Source organism: Danio rerio, chromosome 9 (genome assembly GCF_052040795.2).
Source record: "Danio rerio strain M-AB ecotype USA chromosome 9, GRCz13ab, whole genome shotgun sequence".
NCBI classification, from domain to species: Eukaryota; Metazoa; Chordata; class Actinopteri; order Cypriniformes; family Danionidae; genus Danio; species Danio rerio.
The window spans coordinates 55147334-55159747 of NC_141029.1; the positions used below are offsets into that span (position 1 = coordinate 55147334).

Below are 12414 nucleotides of genomic sequence, written 5' to 3' on the forward strand. Positions count from 1 at the left end.
ACAAGTTTCTACCGACAAAAACTAAATAATAATTAAGTAATGATGATGACAACTATAAGAAAATTATACACACATTTTTGTCAACTAATAAAAAAACAGACAATAATGTGATTGAAGGACGTATTTTGGTAAATATCCAATCAGAATTAATTTTTGTGTGTTATGCATGACGCGCACACACACACACACACACGCGCGCACGCGCACGCACACACACACGCGTGCACGCGCACACACACATGCGCACACACGCACACACACACACGCGCACACGCACACACACACACACACACACACACACACACACACACACACACACACACACACATGTAAAAAGTAACTGGTCCACAGTAGATGCGGGATGCGATTACATCATCTTCCATAGGAGTTATTTTGAAATGACAACAGCTGAGAGAAATAGAAGATTCAAGTTTGACAGACTTAAACTGAATAAAAATTTGCATTCAAAATGAACACTTTGCTGTTAAGTAAATCTGTATATGTTTAAAATAAATAAATAACTATAATTGTATCTAGTTTTAGTTTTATATATATATTAAATTGAAATAAATTTTTTTTTAATAAAATGCTTATAATAGAAAATAATAGAAGGCACAACATATGTATTATATATATATATATATTTGTTATTATAATATAATATAATAATATAATTCATTCTCTTGTCGGCTTAGTCCCTTTATTAATCCGGGGCCTCCACAGCGGAATGAACCGCCAACTTATCAAGCAAGTTTTTACGCAGCGGATGCCCTTCCAGCCGCAACCCATCTCTGGGAAACATCCACACACACACACACACACACACACACACACACACACACACACACACACACATTGTATTTGGACTGTGGGGGAAACCGGAGCACCCGGAGGAAACCCACGCGAATGCAGGTAGAACATGCAAACTCCACACAGAAACGCCAACTGAGCCGAGGTTCGAACCAGCGACCCAGTGACCTTCTTGCTGTGAGGCGACAGCCCTACCTACAGCGCAACTGTGACGCCCTTTATAATATAATATAATAAAATAAAACAATATAATGTAATACAAAAATATACTATAATAAAATATAACAAAATAACACAATATAACATACATAATCCAATACAATATGATATATGATAAAACATATAATATAAAATAATAAAATATATAATATAATAAAATATATAATATAATATAATAAAATATATAATATAATATAATAAAATATATAATATAATAAAATATATAATATAATATAATATAATAAAATATATAATATAATAAAATATATAATATAATATAATATAATATAATAAAATATATAATATAATATAATATAATATAATATAATATAATATAATATAATATAATAGAATGTAACAATAATATAAAATAATATAATATAATATATTAAATTATAATAAAATATAATAGAATAAAAATATGTTTTATTATATATAAAATATAAAAAATATATATGATTTGAATCCCGGCTCTAACTCTAAAAGTAGTGAAGTAAAATTATCAATACTGCAGTAAAAATGTACTCAAGGAAGAGTAAAAGTACACATTTATTAATTTACACATTTAGTAAATTACAATTTTTGAGGAAAACTACTCAATTAAAGTAATTTGAGTATTTGTGATTAGTTACTTTACACCACTGTCCATAATATAAGGTAAAAATGCTTAAAATCTAAATTTTTTTTTTTATAAAAGCAACACATTCTAATGCATTTTGGAATCCAGACACTTAAATCTCACTGAATGACGCTGCATTAATCCACACTCACCAGATGTCTACTTTCTCAGACACCGGCTCATTCCGGATGACTTCAGGAGCCATCCAGGCCACCGTACCCGCAAACGACATCTTGGTGCTCTTATCACTGAGCTCTTTAGATGTGCCGAAGTCCGAGATCTTCACACTGTCATTTTGAGTGACTAGCACACTGCAAGAGAAAACAACGCCATTTATAAGAGTACACATTTTAATAATTAAAAAGATTGTTAATAGTTGCTTTTTAAGTTATGTGTGCCAGGAATAGGCCTTGGTGGAATTACGGTTTTAAGCATCAAAACTGACTTAAAAAACACAATAATAGTGTGCATCTTGAGGCAGAAACAATGACACTGACATATTTTAAAGATTTGTCCCTTGAATTTCATGCCACATGATTGCAAACAACCTATAGGTATGAAAGCACCCGTACTTTGGTGACTTGAGGTCTCTGTGGATGATCTTGTGGAGGTGCAGGTAGTTCATGCCGCTGGCGATTCCTGAAGCCCAGTCAACCAGCAGGCAGGGTGTGATCTTCCGGCCGGCCCTGAGAACCTCATACAGCTGCCCTTGTGCACAATACTCCATAATGATGCAGTAACACGGGGCCTGCGTACACACACCCCTGAAAACACCACACACAACAGTCAAGGTCATGAAAACAAAAAAGGTGGTTTCTTTTACTGTAATTTTGAGGGCGGGGCTTGATTTTGTGCATGGAGAACTGATTGGATGAATGTATTTTGCTATTGGTGGATCTCATGTGATTGACAGGTTGACCACACCTTCCAATATCACTCAGATAAGAGATGATGTTGAAGAGGGGAGGTTAATTTGGTTAAAGATTACAAGGATCTTTTTATTTTTACAGTGCATCTGGAAAGTATTGATAGCGCTTCACTTTCCACTTTTTTAATGTTACAGCCTTATTCCAAAATGGACTAAATTCATTTATTTCCTCAACATTCTACACACAATCCCCCATAATGTCTATGTGACGAATAAGTTTTTGAAATTGTTGCAAAAGTGTTAAAAATAAGAAACCTGAAAAATGGACACACTATACCAGGGGTCACCAACCTTTATGAAACAGAGAGCTACTTCTTGGGTACCGATTAACGTGGAGGGCTAACAGTTTGATTAACACTTCTCAAATAACAAATTTGCTCAATTTACTTTTAATTATACTTTGTGTTTTTGGTAATAATTAATGATATTCATCAATAATTAATGATATTTATATATCTCTGCAAATATTTACATTTTTAAATGATTACTTGTATATTAGATAAAGCTTACTGGTAAGTGGCGCTATGGTGAGCTATTTTTAGAACAGGCCTGCGGGCAACACATGTGATCCTGACGGGCACCATGGGCACCATGTTGGTGACCCCTGCACTATACCCACACACAGTTCTGTCCAAACAGCTTACAAAAGATGATTTTCATCATAGGTCCCCTTTAATTATTTACATATTATAAGTGATGTTTAAGGGTGCTTTCACACCTGCCTTATTTAGTTCGATTGAATCGCACTAGAGTTCGTTTTTCCTTTTGGTGCGGTTCGTTTGGGCAGGTGTGAATGCAGCAATCGTACTCGAGTGCGCACCAAAAGCGGACAAAATATTCTCACCACAAATGAACCGCTTCAGGGTTTGTTTGAAAGCGTACTGAGACCACTTCTTCAAGCAGGTCTCGGTAAGCTTTCAAACGAACCCTGAAGCGATTCGTTTGTGGTGAGAATTTGATTCTTACTAAAACAGGTCCAATCGCAAAAAGTACTGCGCCTTTTAGACTAATCCAGCTGCCATAGGCTGATGCGCTGTGCATTATGGGATATGGAGGAAAAATATTTGTTGACAGCGCTTTACCAACAGAGAGAGGGGAAAACATTACCTGATGGATCGTTGGTAATATTTCCGCAAGATGACCATGTCATCAGTCATTAGTTTAGCTCAGGGGTTTTCAAAGTGTGAGGCGCGCCTCCCCTGGGGGGCGCCAAAGCATGTCAGGGGAGGCGCGGGAAAAAATATAATATAATTAAAATATAATTATTAAGTTTAATTATTATATGTATTTTTTATTATATTTAAACGTTTTAATTAAACAAAGCAAAAAAAAATAATACTTCAAATATAAGAAAACCTTTTTTACCCAGAGGGCCATAGCTGTGAATTCGCTTCTGTTTGGCAAGCCCGCCAATACAGGTAAATGCCTGCTAATACAATGGGTCGGTTTCTGAGACCCCCCCGATTTAAAGCTGTAATGAAGTTTACGGCCCTCTCCCGCCGGGAAGAAGGAGGCGGAGAACCGAAGCAGTTTTAAAGTGATTTATTAATGACAGTGACGGCAGCTCCTCTCGGAGGCTGCCGTCTAAACCAAAACAAACGGATGGCAGCTCCTCACGGAGACTGTCGTCAAACTGAAAGCAAAAGTGAAATATGTCCGGCCCGGTCCTCTCTCGGCTTCCTCTGCCCTCGTTCCTCCTTTTATGATCCAGAGCTCCTTCCGTGGGATCCGAAGCAGGTGCGCACCGCAGGTGTATCCACTTACGCGGTGGCCTCACTCCGTTCCCAGGGCTCTTGGTTGTCGCACGCGTTCTGATCAGCTGTGTTGTCGCGCAAGTACTCAAGAGTGGTGTTGTTGCGCGCCTACTGAAAGGCGGGACCGAGGGTGTGTTGCGTTGCATGGGCACTTTTGATCATTTTGGAAGGGCATTTTCTATCCAAGACTAAAAAGGGCATGTGCTCTGCACAGGTTGAGCCCTATGTGTGCACGTGCCTGCTTGTTATTACTCTGTAAGTAATTGCACTTTCATGCAAATGATGATAAAAGTGAGTTAACAGTCTGACGTCTGTCTGTGTCTTTATATATATATATATATATATATATATATATATATATATATATATATATATATATATATATATATATGTGCGTGCGTGTGCGTGCGTGCGTGTGCGTGTGTGCGTGCATGTGTGTGTGTGCGTGCGTGTTTGGGAGGAGGGGGGCGCCAATGGATAAGTTGTGTCAAAAGGGAGGCCCACTGTCTTAGACTTTGAAAAACCCTGGTTTAGCTAAATTAAATCACGCCTCCTCCTGAAGTGACGTGTAATGCATTAAACACTGTTTTCCAACCGCAGCTTCGCTTCATTCTCGAAATGTATAGTTTGTCTAAAGCAGGAAAACAGTCAGTCAGCGCAGTCGTCCCTCCAGAGTATAAAACGACATTTTGTGTCTGCCGGTTTTGTTTACTTGCGGGAGTTCATTGGCATTTTCCCGCATGTGCATTCTGACCAATCAATAAGCAGTTTAGGAAATATATTCAACAACATCTGGCCAATGAGAGATGTGGATTTTGTCAGATGACTGCATTTTGGTTTGTTTCAACTGGTTCGAACCAAAGCCAGCAGTGTGGTGTGAAAACGACCCAAAGATGGCAGAAAATGCTACAATGTATCATCCATTGCCCTTGGTCCGGACCAAATGAAGCGAACTACAGATGTGAAAGCTCCCTAAGAAAAGATTTTAATGTTTAAGAGAAGATTTTAAACAATAATTAAATTACTTATTAAAACTACTAAGCAATTTATTAATAAACTAATTTCTTTAGTTTTTACCATGATGGCAGTATATCAGTTTTTGGGTTTTAGTTTGGTCAGGAGATAATCAAGAAAAATTAAGGAAGCTAATAATATTGACTTTAGCAGTTCTTAACGTTTTTATAAATTTTGATTTTTTATTCCAACCAAACTAAAATAGGGAATACTGTGAAAATGCTCTGTTTAAAGGGCCATGAAACCCCACTGCCTCAGCAAGGTGTTTTCACACCTCTAGTTTGAAAAAAGTCAGGAAAGTGGGCGTGTCCAGCTCTGTTTAGGGGGGAGTGTCGGGGTAGGGAAAGAGAGAAGGATTTGCATAAAAATTGGAGTTTTCATTAGGGCACGCGCTGATTTTCACAGAGCCAAAACAAACACACAGACGCAGAGGAGAAAGACAGTGACACATCAGGGGTGTCAAACTAAATTCCTGGAGGGCCGAAGCCCTGCACAGTTTAGTTCCAACCCTGTTCCAACACACTTACCTGTAGTTTCAAACAAACCTGAAGGACTCAATTAGTTTGATCAGGTGTGTTTAATTAGGGTTGGAACTAAACTGTGCAGAGCTGCGGCCCTTTTGGAACTGAGTTTGACACCTGTGGTTTACATGGACATCAGTAGTCAAATTATTTGCCAAATTCTTAATTTTTGGACTTTAACTGCAGTTTGGCACTTTCTCTTTCATTGCGGAACATTTCCTGCATGCCCCCCGTGACAAATAAGATATTGCATGCAGGAACTGCTGGAAGAGCGCAGTTTTAATGGAGTGTTTGATACTGCACGGTAGGCTTGGGCAGTATCCAAATTTTGATACCGTCGAACCTCCTCTCTATTTTAGCCTGGTATCTGGTATTACCGTGCATAAAAAAAAAAAAATGACGTAAGGCTCAGACAGAGTCACTAAACTGTTGGCTTGTGCCTAAATCATTCAGAAACTGAATACCGTATATGTGACCTTAGGTTTGCAGTCACCTGTTGGTCTTGTTCGTATTGGAGATCTGCGCAGGACGCTCTCTCGTTCACACAGACGCAAGCACGCACAGAGACACAGAGAGAGAGAGAGAGAGAGAGAGAGAGAGAGAGAGAGAGATACGCACAGCACTATGCTCTCTCTTTCTCTCTCTCATTCCCACACACACACACACACACACACTCACACACAAACAAACAAACAAACAAACAAACAAACAAACAAACAGCATCCATGCATCCACATCTCCCTTCTCGTATGGTCAAAAATATTGCCAAACTGCAGGACACTTGGTGCGCGACTCGCCACCTCACCTCTCCCTCTCTCTTTCTCTCCTCCACCCTGTCCCGTGATGACAATCACGCATACGCAGTTGTAGGCATTAAATAAATAATATTTAATACTTGTCTCCTATTTAAGAGCATTGTTTTATTATGATGGTATTGAAACTGACACCTTTGCTATTTTTAGATCCCGCGGTAAACCATATTACCGTATTACCGACCAAGCCTAGCGCATGGTAAATGGTGCATCATAAAGCCATGTGTGTATAGACTATCCTGTCACAAAATGCGGTGAAATTCCTACACAATGGTGAGAGTTTGATTAATGTGTTTACAAGTTTACACTCGAAGAGCAGCATTTACAGCGGATCTGTCAGTCCATAATACATTTTTCATTCATTCATTTTCTTAGTCCCTTCATTAATCCGGGGTCGCCACAGCGGAATGAACCGCCAACTTATCCAGCAAGTTTTTACGCAGCGGATGCCCTTCCAGCTGCAACCCATCTCGGGGAAACAGTCCATAATATTGTAGTGATATTAAAATAAGATTTTACCCAGTTTCATTGAGTTTGGGTATACCTTATGGACACATTTTTTCATCAGCTAAAAATAAATTGTACGATTTATTAACCTTTGCAGTCTGGACAACCTATCTGACCTAATTGTATTAGTGATCAATCTCCATCACTTGGTTGGAACAAGATGAGTATTGAGGTAATACCCCTGGAACATCTGACCTATGTATTACACAAAAAAACAGAATGTTTTATCAAAGTTTGGACTCCTTATTTGGACTATTTGGCACCATTTCTTTGCCTACATCATATAAAAAATGAATATTGTAACTATATTAATATCATCTGGAAAATAAACAATCTGCTTTATTTGGGGTTGTCCTGTTTTATATTTAATCAGATTTTTTAATCAATTTTTTCTTACTTGTTTTGCTTTTATTTTTCTTTGTGTGTCGTTTAAAGATGCATTGTTATGTCTATACTATTGCGAACATTTCATAAACATAATCATATAAAAAAAGAAGAACATTTGATGTGTATTCAGCGGCAGAACTGAAAGCCGAGCCTGTATTGCACCGCTCTGTTCCTCCTGTGGGTGGTGTGCAGTGAGCAGAGACACTGTGACCTACTTGAAGCTGATGATGTTGGGGTGTTTGAGTTTGCGGAGGTGTTTGATATCCGTCTCCTTCTGCTCGCGGACTTTCTTGATGGCGACCTCTTCAGAGCGAAACTTCCCGAGAAATACAGCGCCCTGAGCTCCGCTTCCCAACCACTGCAGCTCCGAGATCTCCTCAAACGGCACCTCCCACATCTCTACTGACCAATCACAACACAAACAACAGCGTATGATTAAAACCACGAGTAAGTCCTGCAAATGACTTGAACAGAAAGTGTTGTTTTGCATTGCATTCCTTTTCTATGCTAATATGAATCTTTGCATCTTGTGCATTATATGGCATTTAAAAGGGGGTCTATTATGCCCCTTTTTACAAGATTTACAATAAATCTCACGAGTGTGCATGTGAAGTTTCAGCTCAAAATAGCACAAAAATACAGTTTTATAACTTATTGAAACTATCTCTTTTAGGTTTTGATCCTAATAGTGGTGTTTTGGTGACTGTCACTTTAAATTCAAATGAGATTGTGCTCTTTTCAAAAGAGGGCGGAGCTACACAGCTCTGCACAAACCCCATTAAACGCGATACAATTCATAACGACAGTGAGACAAAAATAACCTCCACATTTCATTAATAGAATCGCTCTGTATAATTCACGTTAGTGCGCGCGCGCGTATGAGAGAGAGAGAGAGAGCTTTGTGTGTGTGTGTGTGTGTGTGTGTGTTTATACAGACAGCTTGACTGTCTTGACTGTATAGCTGGGTGTTTCGGTTTTGTTCTCCCCCGCTCTTTAGTGGGATCGGGCACGGCGGGTATAAAACAGGGCGGGTCGGGCAGCGGGACAACAAATTCTTAATATAAGCGGGAGCGGTCGGGTTCGGGCTAAAACCTGGCGGGTGCGGGCGGGAGCGGGATTCAAAATTTAGTCCCGCGCAGATCTCTAGTCCACGGCGCCCAGCTGCCGACTTAAAGTGCCGCCGCGTGCACCCCGACAGAAACCCACGCCCAGAATTCCAAAATGCATGACGCTGCATTAGCTTTTGGTGTGCGACTTGCAGGCAAGTTTGTTATTTTATTTCCAATGGAGAGACGCGCACATGAGGCAACGCGCTTGCACTTTTCCAGCTGCACCTAGTTAAGATCATAGGGAGCTTCTGTGAATGTGAGAAATGCAAACAGCTGAAGTTTAAGGTAGACGCAATGAAAAGTACACATTTGCAAACCTACCTAAAGGAACAACCAATAATTCCGATGAGAGCGATAATGTGGAGAATATTGATCTTGTGTTGAGCCCAATGAGCCTTACATCTAATACTAGAGCTAGGGTGTTCCTTTAGTGATATCCCTTTGACTCGCGCTGAAAATGGCGGACATGAAATGAAAATCAATATTGGTGCGCGGGGGGAACCGCACTCCTACGTCAAGTTGCGGTCGCTCTGAAAACCGTTCCAATTGGTCCACCGTTTTTGTGTTGTTATTTATTTATTTTTTTTCATTTTTTATTTTGAGTTTTCAGAAGAAAATACATATATATCTTACATATTCTCTCATACAGAAAGAGACTTACAGATCTTGTATATGCTTTGTATTTTCTTCTCTTTAACAACAAGAATAACTATGAACAGTAAAACATGGGGAGCTACAAGTCCTTTAAAAGTTTTCCTTTAAAGAAGAAAAGATACTTATTTATACAATGTTACATTTAGGTTACAATTCAAGAAAAATTCGGGCATATTGGTGAAATATACTCAGTCCATTTACTCCAAATTAGAAAAAAGTATTCTGTTTGTGTTCTTAATGAAAACGATAGTTTTTCCATGACATATATAGTGTGCACTGTATCAATCCATTCTTCAACTGTAGGTGACTCTAATTTTAACCATTTTTTTGTGATTACTTTTTTACTAGCTGCCAAAAGAATAAATAGCAGTTTCTTGTCTTTATTAATCCATCCATCCAAATTTATATTACCTAAATATAAAGATTCACAGGTAAAGGCAATCTCTACTTCAAAAATGGCATCCAGATGTATTTTAATCTCTTTCCAATATGGGGTTAATTTCTGACAATCCCAAAAAACATGATAATGATTAGCTATTTTTTCCCCACACATTCTCCAGCAGCTAGTACCCTTTCCTCTATGTATTTTCTGTGATGGTGTGATAAAAAACCTTAAGACATTCTTCCAACAGAATTCTCTCCACATGGCAGAGCTGGTACATTTCCATTGGGTTGAACAAATATTCCCCCAATCTTCATCTGAGATATTCAGATTTCCCTCCATTTTCCATTTATCTCTGACATATAATGTATTTTCCGATACTGATTCGCGAAATCCCTTATATAATTTCGAAATGATCTTAGTACATGATTGGGCCTTGCTCACTGATAAAAACACTTTTATTATTCCTGTCTCTGCAGCTTTTAATGTTTCTGGTTTAATATTACATTTAATATAATGTCTTATTTGAAGGTATCTATAAAAGTCACTTTGGTTAAACCCATATTTTTCCTTTAAAGATTGAAAGGTTTGAATCGTTTTTATGTTGTTAAATTGAAAAAAATAAAAATAAAAGAACTGGGTGTGTTTTTAATCACCCCAATATGACGGTCTAAACACTTTATCTACACACATTTCTGTCCAAAGAGCTTGAAAAGTCGATTTTTTTTTTTACCATAGGTGCCCTTTAAAGTCTTAAGTAAGTATGTTATCATTGCTGTCACTGCCACAGTCAAAGTAAACGTATGTTTTGCTATGCATAATACATTATTAGTGTAGTTTTAGGACTTGTTTTATTAAATGCAACGATGCCCATGATCACAGAAACACGTGTGTGATTTGTGAGAAACGAATAGGCCACATACATTGTCAAAGCAATATAGAAATAAAGGTGAATTGATTTAAATTAAGCATGTTTCATTAAATAATCAATTAATTATCTATCCCACTTATTCACCTTGCTAAGCAGGTTTCCCCCTCGTTTTGTCAAAATCGAATTTTCCCCACTGTTTAACATGTAATGCAAAGTTTTGTTTGTGTAACACCCCATTCACACGGGCCGTCAACGCTTCCTATTCACTTTGAATGGGTGACGTCAAGTGTTGCCGAACTGCATTGTGGATCCATTTGTGTAAATCTCTGTGTAAAACCAGCTAAAATGTCTCCTACATTTTTAATTATTTATGCATATATTTGTATGTTATTCATTTACAAAAAAATGCATTTGATTCCAGTTTTATTTTTATTTGTCATACTTACAGTTGAAGTCAGAATTATTTGCCCCCTGAATATTTTTTCCCCATTTTTTTTCCTGTGTCGTGGAGCAGATTTTTTCAACACATTTCTAAACATAATAGTTTTAATATATCATTTCTAATACCTGATTTGTTTTATCTTTGCCATGATGTCAGTAACTAATATTTTACTAGATATTTTTTTCAAGACACTTCTATACAGCTTAAATTAACTAGGTTATTCAGGTTAACTAGGCAGGTTATGGGTAATTAGTTATTGTATAATGATGGTTTGTTCTGTAGACTATTGAAAAATATATAGCTTAAAGGGGCTAATAATTTTGACCTTAAAATGGCTTTTAAAAAATAAAAACTGCTTTAATTCTGGCCGAAATAAAACATATAAGACTTTCTCCAGAAGAAAAAATACTATCAGACATACTGTGAAGTTTAACTTGCTCTGTTGAACATCATTTGGAAAATATTTAAAACAAGAAAAAAAAAAAAAATTTAATAATTCTGGCATCAAATGAATATACTTTTTTTTTTTTTAAATGGGTGTTTTGTGGCTTGCAAACTTGCAAAAAATATTTTCACATATGTATTATAGGTTAAATATATTACAGTTAATAAAAATTTATACACTTAAATAATAAATTAACAATATTAAAATGTAATAATATTACTGTAATAAAATTATTAATATTAAAATGTGCTTTCTTCTCGCTGTTTTTACACAAGTGGGTTTTTACACAAATCTTCCCTAGGGCCCTTTCAACCCTACAGACTGGCACTGCAAAATAGGTCCCCTTTAAAGATGCATCTAAATTTGACTATAATAAAGGAGTGCAATGCTGCGACTGCTCTCCTGGTTAGACCGAAACTGCATTTCGCTGCCTTGTACTTGTACATGTGTAAAGACAATAAAGTTGAACCTAATCTAATCTAATCAAAAATATATATAATTAAACATTAGAACCTCTGTAATTTACTATATTTATTTTATTTTAAACGATAGGGCTATTTAAGTAAATATTTTGTGTATATTAGTTGTGCTAATTGGGTACTAAATGTTTAGTATGTATTACAGAAAAACAGGGCAAATGAATCGCTAATGAAATTATTAATTTGCTTAAAAATGAAAATAAAATTAGAAATAAAAGCTTTAAGTTAAATTGATTCACTTTTTTTGTTTAATTTATTATGTTATGATTAACAAAAAATATAAATATAAGTTTTAATGCACTTGATGTTGATGATCTTTCTATCTGTTGTGTTTTTTTCTCTATTATCATTATTATATATACACACACAAGGGTTGTAACGATACTGCAATTTAATACTAATCAATACTAAAATATTTAAAACGTCAATTTCCCATGAACATTTGAGCGCTGTTGTGTGCG

At 36.8% G+C, this 12414-nt stretch overlaps 1 protein-coding gene and 1 long non-coding RNA gene across 5 annotated transcripts in view; both read right to left on the reverse strand.

Moving 5' to 3' along the window:
- LOC147835447 (uncharacterized) overlaps window positions 1–12414 on the reverse strand; it is a 479758-nt gene that overhangs the window by 37647 nt on the left and 429697 nt on the right. The gene's annotated exons all lie outside the window — the stretch shown is intronic.
- map3k13 (mitogen-activated protein kinase kinase kinase 13) overlaps window positions 1–12414 on the reverse strand; it is a 120005-nt gene that overhangs the window by 26997 nt on the left and 80594 nt on the right. For 2 of the 4 annotated variants that reach the window (XM_087268467.1, XM_087268468.1), the window contains 3 exons: window positions 7787–7970; window positions 2221–2412; window positions 1801–1959 (listed from right to left, as the gene is read on the reverse strand). In XM_087268467.1, coding sequence (XP_087124593.1) covers window positions 1801–1959; window positions 2221–2412; window positions 7787–7970 — 535 coding nt within the window. Of the gene's footprint in view, window positions 1–1800; window positions 1960–2220; window positions 2413–7786; window positions 7974–12414 lie in introns of all 4 variants that reach the window. The other 2 variants (XM_087268465.1, XM_087268466.1) reach the window with 1 other exon arrangement.